This window comes from Sander vitreus, chromosome 19 (assembly GCF_031162955.1).
Source record: "Sander vitreus isolate 19-12246 chromosome 19, sanVit1, whole genome shotgun sequence".
NCBI classification, from domain to species: domain Eukaryota; kingdom Metazoa; phylum Chordata; class Actinopteri; order Perciformes; family Percidae; genus Sander; species Sander vitreus.
This window is the reverse complement of record NC_135873.1, coordinates 7,688,309-7,703,997: the sequence shown is the minus strand read 5'-3', so window position 1 is coordinate 7,703,997 and position 15,689 is coordinate 7,688,309. Positions and strand designations below refer to the sequence as shown.

General features: G+C 40.1%; 2 protein-coding genes across 5 annotated transcripts in view; both read left to right on the top strand.

Moving 5' to 3' along the window:
- LOC144534191 (calpain-5) overlaps positions 1-6,221 on the top strand; it is a 31,083-nt gene extending 24,862 nt beyond the window's left edge. Inside the window, exons 5-15 of the mRNA XM_078275977.1 lie at positions 1,321-1,452; positions 1,559-1,770; positions 2,152-2,344; positions 2,436-2,629; positions 3,391-3,468; positions 3,670-4,096; positions 4,168-4,290; positions 4,368-4,564; positions 5,020-5,138; positions 5,294-5,430; positions 5,585-6,221. Of these exons, the coding sequence (XP_078132103.1) occupies positions 1,321-1,452; positions 1,559-1,770; positions 2,152-2,344; positions 2,436-2,629; positions 3,391-3,468; positions 3,670-4,096; positions 4,168-4,290; positions 4,368-4,564; positions 5,020-5,138; positions 5,294-5,430; positions 5,585-5,761 (1,989 nt within the window). The 3' untranslated portion in view covers positions 5,762-6,221. The remainder of the gene's footprint in view (positions 1-1,320; positions 1,453-1,558; positions 1,771-2,151; positions 2,345-2,435; positions 2,630-3,390; positions 3,469-3,669; positions 4,097-4,167; positions 4,291-4,367; positions 4,565-5,019; positions 5,139-5,293; positions 5,431-5,584) is intronic.
- A 1,618-nt stretch (positions 6,222-7,839) lies between these two features.
- Positions 7,840-13,776, top strand: LOC144534401 (transmembrane protein 272). 4 transcript variants are annotated; one of them, XM_078276308.1, is made up of 5 exons: positions 7,840-7,924; positions 9,726-9,811; positions 11,445-11,495; positions 11,641-11,847; positions 12,722-13,776. In XM_078276308.1, the coding sequence occupies exons 2-5, from the start codon at positions 9,748-9,750 to the stop codon at positions 12,928-12,930; spliced, it is 531 nt and encodes a 176-aa protein (XP_078132434.1). In that variant the 5' UTR covers positions 7,840-7,924; positions 9,726-9,747; the 3' UTR covers positions 12,931-13,776. The 4 variants fall into 4 exon arrangements, with proteins under 4 accessions (XP_078132434.1, XP_078132435.1, XP_078132437.1 ...); XM_078276309.1 differs by lacking the exon at positions 11,445-11,495; XM_078276311.1 differs by lacking the exons at positions 7,840-7,924; positions 11,445-11,495 and having other exon boundaries at positions 9,724-9,811; positions 11,622-11,847.
- The last annotated feature ends 1,913 nt before the right edge of the window (positions 13,777-15,689 follow it).

The following is a 15,689-nucleotide window of genomic DNA, read 5'->3' as shown; positions in this document are numbered from 1 at the left end:
GAAAAATACTCGAGACCTTTATAAATGAATTGATTATAAATTAATTTTAAATACTTTCTAAGACCTATTTTGAGAAATGCAATGCTTTTTAAGACTGTTCAAGACCTGCAGATGCCCTTAATTCACAAATTAATTGCACTGCACTTAATACAATCTGTCCTATTTTAACTGCAAATTCAGATGTAATGTATGCGGGCCAATCCTTCAGTGCTCTTAATGTGAAACCCTGCTGGCCATCAATTTGCTGATTCCGAGCAGAAGAGAAAGAGTTAATGGTATTGTGTTCCTAATGCTCCACTCAGGTATTTTAAGCGTGTATCAACAGGGAGTCGGATGATAGGGTGACATCTGTCGCCTCCCTCTGCTGACACACACGCACGCACACACACACACACACACACACACACACACACACACACACACACACACACACACACACACACACACACACACACACACACACACACACACACACACACACACACACACACACACACACAAACTCATCGATTTACTATATTTACTATAACTTCCCATTTACTTGTCTGGAGTTCCATTTAAAGAGGTTATTACCACTGAGTGTGTGTTTGTCTGCATGTGTGTCCAGCAGCACCTCTACTGTTACCTGACCCAGTCCAAACTGAGATCAACAGATCCACACAGACAGGATCTGTCTCCTCAGCAGGCCTGTGAGTGCTCTGACACTCACAGGCCTGTGACGCTACTAACTGCTGCAATCATTAACCAGAGTTTGTTTAAAGCTGCTATATAATCAATTCTTTTATATTAACGATGGATCAAATGACTGTTGTGTTGCTCGTAGTGACAAATCCACAGAGAATTATGTCTGTATGACTCTGCAGTTTCCCCTCTGATCTACGGAGCACTTTAACATCTTTTTGCTCTTTGTTTTGGTTTTTCGACCATTAACTTTGCTCCATTTTAGTTAACTCTCACTGCTCTCATTAGCATTGTTTTAAGCAGCAACAGGCATCAGTTTCAAAAGAATTTAAAAACACCAAGCACCAAACAACAGAAAAACAAAGTAAGCAACTAGCTAGCGAACATTCTGTAACATTTAGCAGCTAAAGAGTCAGATATATCCCTCAGACATTGGTGGAGTGCAAAATAGAGTGGATATCGGACTTACATTTGTCAAGTGGACAAAAACATGACTTCAAATGAAAGCTAATGTTGCTCCTTGTCAGTTGGATGTGTAAATAAGCAACTGTCGCTGCCCCCAAGTGGCCAAAGAATGAACTAATACAGGTTTAATTTGTCTTTTTAAAGTAACTTCACATTTCTTTTTTCGAATCACAGGAGATATGTAAGGACCCCCGTCTGTTTGTTGACGGCATCAGCACTCGTGACTTGCACCAAGGCAGTCTGGGTAACTGCTGGATGGTGGCTGCCATTTCCTGCTTAGCATCTGAGCCATCTCTGTGGAAGAAGGTTGTATATTTGTGTTCATCTGTCGTCCTTTCTTTCTTCTTCCTGCTATCCCTCCTTTTTTCCTTCCTTCACAGCTAATTTCATCTCCCTCCTCCGCTCCTACCAGGTGATCCCAGACCATGTGGACCAGGAGTGGAATCCAAAGCATCCTGACCTGTACGCAGGCATCTTTCATTTCCGGTTCTGGAGACTCGGTCGTTGGATGGATGTTGTTGTGGACGACCGTCTACCGGTCAGCAGGGACGGAGTGCTGCTCTTCTGCCGCTCTGCCACACCACGAGAGTTTTGGAGCGCCCTGTTGGAGAAGGCCTATGCCAAGTAAGGGCTCCAGGACCCTGTAGATTTCTCCCCTCCTCAGGACCCAGTTTGATCTCAGTCACCTACTAAAGTCCTACCAGCCCTAAAAGCCATAGCAACCACATGGAAATTCACCCATACCCACTATAGCAATACCAAAGCACACCCTATCTATCTAGTCAACACCTAGCATCCCTAACATCTGAGAAACTGCCAATAACAAAATCTTCATAACCACATTATGCAACCACTTTCAAAATAGATGCGCACTTATGGAACATACACCAATTTTATTTTAACAATATTCTAGTAAAAACAAACACCTGTGGAGAAGGACATTGAAAAGGGAGAAGAGGGACACAACCATTAATCATTCAGTGAATCTATCTGGTTACTCTCTAGGCTAAACGGCTGCTACGAGGCCCTGGAGGGAGGAAACACTACAGAGGCACTGATCGACTTCACTGGCGGAGTTTCGGAGCCACTAAGCCTGGATCGTGAGGCCCTAAGCCAGCACAGCGACCAGAGGAGGGCGTTCTTCCAGACATTAGCTTATGCTCATGAACGCAAAGCCCTCATCACCTGCTCCATACGGGTAGGGCCTCTGAGTATCTTCACACAAAAGAGATGCATGATATGAGAAGATATAATATATAAGACAAATAAGTATATTTTATGTATCTCAGCCAGCAGAGGGGGAGACGGTGGAGTCAGTGTTGGATTGTGGCCTGGTGCGAGGACATGCCTACGGGATCACAGCAGTGAGGAAGGTGAGGCTGGGGGAGAAGCTGCCAAAGACGGGATGGATGTCCCGACTCTTGATGGTGCGCATGAGGAACCCATGGGGGACCACAGACTGGACGGGTGCCTGGAGTCAGGGGTGAGGTATCAACGACTTTCCACTTCCGCCGGATGCACCTCTTTTCGGCCGGATGTCCGTTTCATTCTGCTTTCTTTGTGTTGGAATTTATACTCCGGTGGATTTATGAGGACTGTGGTTAACTGCTCCTCAGATCTCTGCAGGGTAAATCCAGACAGCTAGCTAGACTATCTGTCGAATCTGAGTTTTCTGTTTTCCGACTAAAACAACTTTTGAACGCATACATTCTACCAAAACAAGTTCCTTCCTGAGGCTATTTTGCATGATGATTGTGATTGGTTTAAAGAAATGCCAATAAACCAGAGTAGGTTTTTCCTCCAATCCCGGACAAGCCAGACAAGCCAGACCCTCCTCCGCAGCGCTGTGGAGGAAGGTCTGGCAATGCGAGACTAGGAGTGAGGGTACTTTGAACTCTGTAATGGCTTCATCTGCCACATGTTTGACTGCTGAGTACATCCGACATTTTACTGGAGCTGTGGGACTAACATTTAATAGTGTCAGTCTGTTTTACAACATTTTATAATTACAATTTCTGAAATTTTACAACAGTGGTGGAATTGTTTTACAAGAGGACATCTGCCATTTACATTACGAAAGTCTGAGAAACTCTGAAAATGGCCAAAATGGACCTATAAAGGTTTCCAGAAGTTGAAACGCTACTTGTACTTTTCACATGTCATTTCCAGTGTGTTGGACCTTGCAGCTTTGCATTTTTTTTTCCTGCTGCCTTTGACATTATTATCCTTACACGCCCCCTGCAGGTCGCAGCGGTGGCAACAGATGAGTCGTGCAGAGAGGGAGAAGATGGGCCTCATTGTTCGAGACGTTGGGGAGTTCTGGTAGATTTTCATTCCTAATTATTTGCTTGGATCCCAAATACATTACCTTAGCTGCTAGTTTTCCCAATGTGCACATAAAATAAAACTGTAAAATAAATTTAAAAAGTGGGCATGTGGCATAATTTATGTTCATATATCTTGTTGATGCTTGAGTCACACGTCCAGTCATTCTCATGCTAGTTTTTCTCTACTATTTCTCAGGATGGATTTCGAGGATTTCTGTCACTACTTCACTGACGTGGTGGTGTGCTGGCTGGTAGAGAGGGCTCTGCTGTGGCCGAGCTCTCACTGGAGGGAAGTGCGGCGCTATGGGGAGTGGGCATTAGCTCCCACTTCCCCGGGAACACCTCCATCCACCGTCCTCCACAGCAGCCACGCGCTGAGCTTGGGAAAGAACAGCGCCAAACCTGAAGGGACCAAGCAGCGAGGGAACCGGAAGGAGGCCAGACTTGGGGAGAGTCAGCAGAAGGAAGGGAAAGGAGGAAGGTGTGAGCGAGATAAGACTGTAAAAAAAGAGACAAAGGAAGATGATAGTGGAGAGGTGGGAGGATGGGAGGCCCAGATGGATAAGAGGAGTCGATGTGGAGGATGCATCAACCACAGAGACACTTTCCTGCACAATCCACAGGTAAAACCGAACTGGAAACTCTAAGTGTTTTGATGAGTGCATGCGTTTTTAAAAAAAAAAATTCTTTCTAGTTCATGTTTGAGGTGAGAGGCAAAGAGGAGGAAGTGCTGATCTGTCTGCAGCAGGAGGACAGGAGGGCACAGAGGAAAGATGGAGGAGGAGAAAACCTGCCTATAGGGTTTGAGGTGCTAAAGGTGAGCAGTTCACAGACCAAAATGTGAACAAACACCTTTTCAATACCTACAAAAAAAAACTTTCCCCGCTGGCCCAGGTGGAGGTGAACCGCTGCAGCCGGGTACAGTGTGTGGTGGAGCAGGCGGCCAGCTCGGTCTACATGGACTCCCGCAGTGTGACGCTGAGGGGGACTCTGACTCTGGGGCGCTACGTCGTACTGCCCACCACCTTCCTGCCAGGCGCCACAGGACGCTTCCTCCTACGGCTCTTCTCCCATTCTCACATCCAACTCAGGTGTGTCACAGGAGTTTGTGTGTGCGTCCATGTTTGATACAAAAACATTCTGAAACGAGAGTCTTTTCTTATGCTCTTCAAATTATTTTCATAAAACACATTACGTCAACAAAACATTACATCCTTGTTTTCGTTTGTTTTCATTTATCTCAAACACAACTGCTTTCCCACTGGATTTTTATCAACAAACGTTCATAGATTAAAGGCAGATTAAATCATTACGGTGTTGTATGAGTTTTACAAGAAATAGAAGAATCCCCACACACAGAAACTCAAAATTATTATTATATATATATATATATATATATGAAAATGTTGTGGACAATTTCTTTCACTTTTACAGGAACAATATGTTTCTTGCTCTCAGATTTATCTAAATCTTTTTCTCTTCAACCCTCGTGCCAATCTTTGATTGTTGATTTATTTTGTTATTTTGTTCTTTTTTTTGTGTGTAGGGAATTGAGGGAGGATTATCCATCTCTCTGTGTCTTCCAGTGTTTCCTACCTCAACCCACTGTGGTGACCACAGTCTACCTCCACAGGGCGTCAGGACTCAGCCCTCCCAAACAGACAGGTGGCTTATAGCACAACACTACAGCTCCTCCACTCCTACAGATAGAAGAGGGCAAATGAAAAAGCAAGAAAAACACGCCATGTTTGTGGTTGCACGCCTACTTCTTCTCATGTTTCTTCTTCACTCACTGTCGTATTGTGTGTGATGATCCACAGCTCCAGATGTTTATGCCATAGTGCGTTGTGAGAACAACATCATAAGGACACAGGTCTTCAAGGTGGAAGGAAATCCTGAGTTCAACCTTAGAGCCATCTTCTACAGGAGATACCCCAGCACACACATCTCTATTGAGGTTTGACACACTAATATTTCCTCTCTCTCTCTCTCTCCCTCTCGCTCTCTCTCTCACACACACACACACACACACACACACACACACACACACACACACACACACACACGCACACAATATGTACACACAATCATCCCTGTCTTATTGTGTGCAGTTATGGAGCAGAGGTTGGCTGTGGGATTCCATCCTGGGCGGGGCTCGACTCCAGACAGCAGAGTCTGAAAAGAGTCGGAGCCATGTAATCGATCTACGAGGCGGCCATTCCCGTTCAGGATACGGAGGGTGCATCTACGTTGAGACGTCCTCCAGCGTCTGCCTCACAGACTTGTGACAGCATCGTCTGGTTGCCCCGTTAACTACATCAAGACATGGCAACCGTCATCCTCTCGGGTGGAGGTTGATGGACAAACAGAAGTTTTTATGAACTATTGAAAAAACTTCATGAATAAAGACTGAGTTAACTAGCTATGGTGCTGGTATGTATTGACAAATTTAGCATTTATAGGTGAACTGTGTATTTCACTATTTACTGTGTATGCTCTGCAGTGATCTGCTGGTCATGACTTCAGCAGTCTATTAAAAAATATGTTGAACTGCTGCCAAAATTGTGTTTTTGTGTTATTATATTTAATATATTGTCAGTACTGTTGTCATGTGTGAGTTTTGCTGTTGTTGCTGTCATATTTTTATTTTATCTTACAATTATTTATGTTGTTGATATACTTCAATGTAAATGTACAAATCGCATTTGCAAAACATTTCTTTTATTATTAAAGGTCCCATATTATGCTCATTTTCAGGTTAATGGATTTTGGGTTCGTACTAAAACATGTTTACGTGTTTTAATGTTCAAAAAACTGTCTGAATGTCATTCAATTGTGCTGACTTCAGATGGTCTCATACCGTTAACATGATTAGACAAGACTAAAGCCAGTAGTCAGACAATGTGCACTATTGAAGTGTACTCTAGTAAGAGTGAAAGATTAAACATAGATGAAAATGCAAGTTTTAGGTTTGAACTTGAGATATTGTGTTAGTCTAACCTTAAAATAACTTGTACAAAGAGAATACGACAATAAAAGAGAATGAACATTTACTAAATGTTTTTCATATTCTACCTTTTTGATTATGGAGATTATTGAGACTGCAACATTACTGCGGCTGACAGCACTCCTACCTACTGTGCAGTCGCTACTGTATGTGGCCACACCTCTGTTCAAATGCAAACTAAGTTAAGATAAAAGGCGAAGTCTTGGTCAACCTTTATCTCTTCTCACTTGACAGTATTTGTTTATCCTGAGCCTGTTAGTATATTTGAGTGCTGCTTTTGAAAGTGAAGGTGTGTTTGAATGTGTGTTTATTTTAAGTGTTCATATTTCAGCACACTTTGGTACAATTATGCTATGATACTTCATTTTATCCATCTATTTTATCTTCGTTTTATGACACTTTAATAACCTTTACAGCTTAGATCTTAATGAACTCTTTGGCCAACCCTCTCTGATTGTTTTTGGTAATTCTTAATTTCTTTTAACTTTTCTCTGTAATCTTAAAGAAGTCCAACAGGTGCCCTGTCCGAAATGCACCCTGACAACCCTGTGCCTGTATACATTTTAAATGTGGGGGTCAAGCAGGTGTACAGACTCAAAACTTCATTTACATTCATTATACAAAAATGTACATGGTCATATGAATTTGCTTTGCAAAGTACAGTACCGTACAACTATTTTAGATTATTTTATTATTTGAAACCTGATTGAAATGTAATGAGTATGTTTTACATACAGTAAAAGTATGTAGGCTATATGTAAGTGTCGAAAAATACATTTTAGAAACTGGAAATGATCAAAAGAGTTCTGTTAATCAACTAGTGTTTAATCAGCTAATCATTTCAGCTGTACATGTAGGTCATTATATTGTTAGGTAGTTTCATTTATAAATAAAAAACATAATTTTATAAACTACGTGTGTTTAATCTTAATATGTAAAGTAACTAGTAACTAAAGATGTCAGATTAATGTAGTGGAGTAAAAAGTAGAAAGTGACATGAAAAAAAAAGACAAGTACAGTACAGTAAAGTGCAAGTACCTTAAAGTTGTACACAAGTACAGTACTTGAGTAAATGTACTACTAGTTACATTCCACCACTGATTAATAAAGGAGCCATTCTGCTGCCTAATGAGTACTTTTCATTTTAATATTTTAAGCAGCCTGCTTTTTTCTGCTAATACTTTTGTACTTTTACCTAAGTAACATTTTGAACTTTTGCTTGAAACAGGGCATTTTTACAGTGTGATATTCGTACTTCGACTTAAGAAAAGTACAACCGAAAATGTGCATTTTAGCAGACCGGAGTCAGTTAACTTCACTATCAGCTGATCGCGTGAACGCCGCTCTGGGCATGCGCGCTTTCAAGAGGCGGTGGTAGTCGAGGCGCGGCTGTCAGAGTCACACCAGCAGACAGCAGGAAGGTAAAGCTCAGACACATTCTCAGGTAAGTGGAAAGAATAAAACAACAAACAGGGACATTTTCATTTGCAGTACTACTTACTACTACCTTCACACTTTGTGCGGTTATTTGTAGTTTAAATCAGACACCAGAAGTTGATGTCGGTGCTATAACTTACCGGGGCGGGGCAGAAAACATTAAACATGAACCTAAAAATAAAATGCGAGGCCAATGTTTAACGGTGGAGTTTCTGGTTTTACAGCATTTGTTTAGAACGTTTTACTAAAGTTTCGTACACGTGAGTGTTGTATTTGAAACTGAAATGGAAAGTACTTGGAGTCGATTGTTTTATTGTTTTATTTAGGCTGCCTGTTGACATTGTATACTAAATCTACAATTTAGGCTAACTATTAGTTAATCATTTAAAATTGGACTAAAACAATCTTCAGTTTCACATAGTTTGTCCTACATTTCCTTCATGTCTGTTTTTAAGTTGTACTTAGTACACAGGCTATTCTTACTTCACACAAGTACTGTACGTGTGTCAACATAAACTATGTCTTGCATTCAGGTTCCCCCATTCTGTGGAATCAAATGTTCAGTCTATGCTGGACACTCATAATTAGGAATTGCATAAAAACTAAATTGAATTGTGGCTGTATTCTCCTGAACCATGATTACATCACTCTAATGAGCAGCCACATGCATCATTCCTGCTGGTCCTTAAAAACCCATATGTCTTCAACTTATGTTTAACACAAATACAGTTCAAATCTATGACAAGGAGTCATTTTCCCAAATGCTTAAAGAGACCCCCCCCCCCCAACTGTACTCATTTAATTCAGTTTTGCCATCAGGAGTACTACTCTACCTTGAAACCAGTCGTCTAAAGTATGTGACTCTGAAGAGAGCTGTCAAACATGACAGTCCTGAAGATGTTGTAGTGATGTTATCAGGGTTGTCCCATCTTGGTCTTGAGTCTAAAGTTTTTTAGCGCAAAGCCTTTATTACAAACCGGAAGTGTGGAGTTTGACTTGTAATCCAAATAGGGGTCTTTGACTGTTTACAAATGGTTGAAGCCAACTTAGATTAATTCATTAAAAGAGTAAATCACAGATTTAACACTGTACTCTACAACATCGTCAAACTCATGAATTTTCTTTTAAAAATCAGTGTTGCAGAACCAGAGATATCGCCTTTTGTATTCCATGCATTCTTCTTCTTTGTCAAAACCTGGTGCTGCCTACATTACTCACAAAAGAACCCCTGAAACCATTAGTCAATTATTTAGCAATTTGTCAAGTAAGAATGCCAAATAGTCACTTGGTTTCATCCTCATCCTAAATGTATAGTTTTGCTGGATGATCCTGTTTTGGCTAAACCAGCAAACAAAGTAAGCTACATTTTTGTAGCCTAGAAATCTAGATGCACCCTAGCGGCAGCAAATGTAATTTGCAGCCAGGGTCAGTCTAGCAACTCTCCGTTGGCTTGCGAGCTGGAAAAAACAAACTCTGGTAAATAAATTTGCGTCAATTGAGTTTACTACTTTATTGCAGCTTTAATTTAATTTAAAAAAAAAAATCATCTAAACGCCATCCTCCCTGTAGAAAATGTTACCTCCTGTATATTAGAAATGTTGCCTTTGAAGGACAAGGTGGCAAAAGAACAATGGGATCAACATTTGTCATCTAATTTTCATCTCATCTTAAAACCTTTGTTTTGTTCTTGCCTTCGGCTGATAAAGATCTCATTGAATAAAAATGTTTTTCAGCATGCAGACTTCTACTTGTTAATAACATTGTAACTTTAGTCTACACTTCTGTCTCTTCTTAACCTCCCTCTGTAGGTCAGAGTCCTAATTACTGATAATGTCAAACAGCGGGCTTGTTCAACACATCCGCAGCCCTCCTCAACCCCCAGCACCGATACTAGGTGAGATCAACTGAATCATCATAGTTTCATTTTGCTTAGATTTTGTCTCTCTTCCCTTTGAGGGTGAGCAACTAGAACAGTGACAGGATGTCATCACCACCCGCTGCCTCTCTCTCTCTCTCTCTCTCTCTCTCTCTCTCTCTCTCTCTCTCTCTCTCTCTCTCTCCCACGTCCGCTCTTCATCTGTATAGGCCTACTCTGGCTCAAAAGAATACGGGCGGCCATCAAATTATAATGACCTTATCCATATTCTTGAAATCATTTAAAGGTACCATGGCATGAAAATTTCACTTTGAGGTTTTTTTAACATTAATGTGAGTTCCCCCAGCCTGCCTATGGTCCCCCAGTGGCTAGAAATGGCGATAGGTGTAAACCGAGCCCTGGGTGTCCTGCTCTGCCTTTGAGAAAATGAAAGCTCAGATGGGCTGATCTGGAATCTTGCTCCTTATGAGGTCATAAGGAGCAAGGTTACCTCCCCTTTCTCTGCTTTGCTCGCCCAGAGAATTTGGCCCACCCATGAGAGAGAGACATCATGGCTTTCAAACGAGCAAAGTGGCAGTTGGTCAAGGCCACACCCCCACTTTCCACCTTGCCCCCCCCCCTCTCTCCTCCTCAATAGCTACAGACACAGAAATGGCACATACTAAGGAAAGCTCATTGTGGGACTGGCTCTAGAGGCTGTTTTCTGCACCAAGGCTGAATTTCTGGAAAGAGACTTCAGATACAGTATTAGGGACCACTAAGGTCTATATAAAAGAGACTTCAGATACAGTATTAGGGGACCACTAATGCCTATATAAAAGAGACTTCAGATACAGTATTAGGGGACCACTAATGCCTATATAAAAGAGACTTCAGATACAGTATTAGGGGACCACTAATGCCTATATAAAAGAGACTTCAGATACAGTATTAGGGGACCACTAATGCCTATATAAAAGAGACTTCAGATACAGTATTAGGGGACCACTAATGCCTATATAAAAGAGACTTCAGATACAGTATTAGGGGACCACTAATGCCTATATAAAAGAGACTTCAGATACAGTATTAGGGGACCACTAATGCCTATATAAAAGAGACTTCAGATACAGTATTAGGGGACCACTAAGGCCTATATAAAAGAGACTTCAGATACAGTATTAGGGGACCACTAAGGTCTATATAAAAGCATCCAAAGAGCACCATGTCATGGGACCTTTAAATATTGAGCCATGGCACTGAAAATCTATGAGATAACACAAAGCTATAATTTCTGTAGCCGAGTATTTCTGTTGTGAGACACTTATAATAACAATCTGAGCCTGTTAGAGGCAAAAAACAATCACTTTTAGTGGACAAAAATCGGGGGTGCATAATTGCCCCATTAGGTAACATTGCAGTCCCATTCGCAAGGACCGGTCACTGTGTTCTCGCTCAATACTGGACCAATTTCAAAGATCAGTCTATTAGACACAAATACATGGGGAAATGGTTACCCTGTAAATCACCTGTTTCACGTATCCTAAGGTGGCATCTATTTGCTGGATTTTTCCATAGCGGTTGTTAGCTAGCAAATAAGCCCATTGATGGCAATGTTATTGTTCATATTTTGGCACAATATATATCCTAATATAATTCTTTCTTCTTGCAGCATGTTCAAAGTTGTTTTTATGTGTCATGCCCATTGCACAGATTGCAATTGGTGAGTGGTTCATATTTACAGACATTTTATTGGTTTGTTTCACTGAAATATCATATTTTAAATGTTAGAAAGTCAGAATTTTTTTCTGCACTCGTGAATAAATTACATGTGACTAATCTGCTGTAGTCACCCATGTGTCCAAAAGGTGCGGTACATCTGGATGACTGTCCGCGGCAGCGCTACATCCCCATCTATTTAATTGTGGTGGGAGTCTTTGGCCTGGTGCTGGCGGTGCTCTCCTGCCTGCCCTGCGCTCAAAAGACCGAAGACAGCGCCCCCAACCCACTCAGTCAAGTCTGCACAGCCTGGAACTCGTTGACATCTTCCTTTCTCTTCGGCTGGTTTATTGCTGGTGAGTTTAAACAGGCTGAACGATGAGCTCACAGTAGGAAACACGACCAAAAATAGTGCAAGTGACCATACCGTGCTCAAGGGAAATACTTGTTCTGGCCAACAGTCAAACCACTATTCTAAATTTATATTCAACAATTTGACAACAACACAAACTACAGCCTCTTAAATTATCACAATACTAAAACAGTTTCAAGAGCTGTTGTATTAGACTGGCAGGTGTACCTAATAAATACTAATTTGCAGCTTCTCCCGGCTGCAATATGCCTCCTGAAGGTGCCCCAGTTGGACAATCAACACACTTTAGTTACATGTATCGGCCACTAGATGTCCATATATGTCTGCTAGAGATCCCACCCCTTTTTACGAAATTGACACAGCTGCACACAAACCCATGATGCCTGCATGGCGTGAGCGTGGCGTTTCTGTTGCGTGTCAGCTGCGTGGATATTTCTATGTCTTTACACACCAGAAACGTGTCTGACGCGGCACTGCTGTGTTTTCGGCGCAGTTCGGCAGTGTGTAAGCTCTAACCTGTTAACATAGGAGCCAAAATATAAACGGGCACGCCACGCAGCTGACACGCTCGCGCAACACATCCAGTGTGTAACCGGCCTAAGGTATACATGAAAAATGGCACAAGCCATTGTAAACAATGGGTTTCAGAGCGTAGCAGTGCTGTTGCAGCCTTCTGTAACAAAGTCTAACAATCGAGGAGTCATATGCACAGAAGATGACACATGAAAAGAACACTAGACCAAATTGCACAATGTTTATTAAAGTTAGATTAGAATAAATATTTATATTGTAATGTCTGTATATAAAATTAGATAGATACACAATGTATTTATTTTCTGAGTTTCTTTATCGTCTAGGTAATGTGTGGATATACTCTATTTATGAGCCTAACTACAACAAGAATACAACTAATGTGGATCCCTACTGCGACCGGACTCTCTACCTGTTTGCCTTCTGGACCACAACCTTGGTCTACATCCTCCTGGGTCTGTTCCTGGTGGGCGGCTGCTGTGTCCTCTGCTGCTTCTGCCTGTGTGGCCGAGCCAACCCCGTCAACAATGTCTAGGGACAAACAAACGAATGAGGAGACAGGATGTATCTCATGAGGCTGCACACAATGGGTTGGCTGCTAAAGGTTCATACATTGCAACACAATACTAATATGTCTTATCTTAACACCTATCATGTTTCATAATGGCACTTCTAGTTGCACAACCTTTGTTTTGGGAGCCCCAGTAGATACATGCCTAACTCCAAGATGCTGTACATTTTACACTGATTATAAATAACGTCTGCGTTTTCTCAATGCTGAGCCTTTTCTACCTCCTGCCGAACACTTTCTTCTCTCACTTCCTGTCCAAAAGATGTATGAGATGTATTGTTTACATGTTGAGCCAGGGATTGGGTTTAAACTTGATGCAGAGTAAAGAATAATATGATAAAATGTCTGTTTTTAGTGAGTTAATTTAGACTTTTTTGTACTTTAATGCTCATGCTTGTTGACAATTTGTCAAGTTTTGTAAAGATTGTTGACAAGCACTTTACTGTAATAGACAGTGGTTTCTTATACATCATAAGCCTATATTTAATACTTTATGATGCCTGATGCATTGGTTTGTTCCTTATTTAATCACAACACTAAAATAAGTCTACAGCTCAAACTGTATCCGATGAGTTTTTACTGCTAGAAGTTATATACTAACTATTAAGATCACATACAGTATATTAACCATGATACAATCAAAGATATGTTGTATTTTCTTACCTGAGGAATTAATTAAAAGAGAAAGAAATGTGTTATATGGGAACTCTGCAAAAGAGGGAATACTTTGAACACTTGCACAGACTGCTTTGGCACTCTGTTAAACTGTCTCCTTCTGCTTGCAAGAGAATAATAAAATAAAGACAACTACAGTGTTTCAATCTTTATTTCCAGCTTCATCACCGAACACCAGAGAGATTTTCCACAACAGAACACTCAGGTTAGTTACTAGGATGGAAAGAAATAAGAAGTAGAGTCTTCATAAAACTAAAATAGCTATTTTATTTTAACTCCGGCCAAATAATCAAATGGGGAAATTGTGATGTAGTCTTAATTCTCTGTCTACGATTAGCTTGCAAATATGAACAACGTGATGAAGGAAATGCCACATCCATGTAAGACTTGTTAAAGCTGCTCATGGCGAAACCTGGAAACTTTAGAGCAGGTAATTCCACTCAGTAGATGATGGGTGCTAAAGGTAGCTGAAAACACTGGGGGACTTCTACAACCATTGTTTCTGATGTACATGACCACATCAGCCCAGGCAATACACCCAAACAATGCCTCATATGTATCAGTTACATAGTAAATTTCACTTTTCCTTTCCCCAGCTTGAAATTCTGACTTATTTAAACACAAAAAAATGCATTTCTTGCAGGAAATGCTTGTGAATGCTGAAAAGCTAAATTGCTAAAGCTTAACTGGATTGCTGGCATAATTGCGTAAGAAGAAGGTGACATAGTGAGAATAGTTGAAAAAGTGGAAATGGTTTCAATTAATATGAGTTCCATTGAAATGTTGAATAGTATCAGTAATGTATTGTTGGATGAAGAACTAACTGAAAGAGTAATGAAAGAGTTGGTAAAATAGGAAATGGGTCAAATTAGGAAATCTCAATCAGCTCTGTACAATATTTTCATTAAGTACAAAAATAATTTACAAGTTGTATAAAACTCCTAATGAATGAAAGATATGGAACAGTTTTAGGATTGAATTAAGTATGGATCTGTAAATAAGACTTGATTTAAGCATCGAAAGCAGCTGAAGCAGTATAAATAGCTGAAAGAGTGGGAGAGTAAGAAACGATTTGTCAAGTTTTGTAAAGATTGTTGACAAGCACTTTACTGTAATAGACAGTGGTTTCTTATACATCATAAGCCTATATTTAATACTTTATGATGCCTAATACTTTATGATGCCTTTAAGCATCAAAAGCAGCTGAAGCAGTATAAATAGCTGAAAGAGTGGGAGAGTAAGAAACGATAGGTTCAAATGTTTTGCCTAACTGCTCCCCTATTTTTTTTACAGCAGACTGACATGTTAACAGAGAAAGGCATATAAACGTATAGATAAGGAAAAAGGGAGGCCCAGTTTCAGCTGGTATTAAAATCCTGAGTGATGGGATTAGAAATAGACAGTTCTAAGTACAGGACACACACACACATATGTGCATATAATTAATAATGAATGTATTATTGTTGTTATAATATACACAAATGCACACAATATATTGTATATACAATTAATATAAAATTAATACAATTCAATGATAATTTGTTCTGTTGCTGATTCAGTAATTTCGAAAAAGGTATAACATCATAGTATAGTATGTCAAGAAAAGTGATAAAAGTCATACTATAGTATGTTGAAAAACGGGATAAAAAAGTCATAGTATGGTAGATCGAAAAAAAAGTGATAAAAAGTCATAGTATATGTCGCAAAAAGTGATAAAAAAAAAGTCATAGTATAGTTTGTCGAAAAAAAGTGATAAAAAAGTCATAGTATAGTATGTCAAAAAAAGTGGAAAAAAAACACATTGGGTAACGTTAGCCGTTATTGTGACATGGCTAACGTTATACAGCTGTAACAATTCCAAGTGTTGCTCTACAAGAAAAAAGAAATAATTATGATTAACAAAATTGTCTCTTTCAGTCATTTTAATATTTATTTATTAACTTTTTAAACAAATTAAGTTTTGAATGACTACCAGCTACATCTTGGTTATATCATTTATATAATTACAATTTGGCATATCTGTTTTTGAACATACATTTTATTGATTT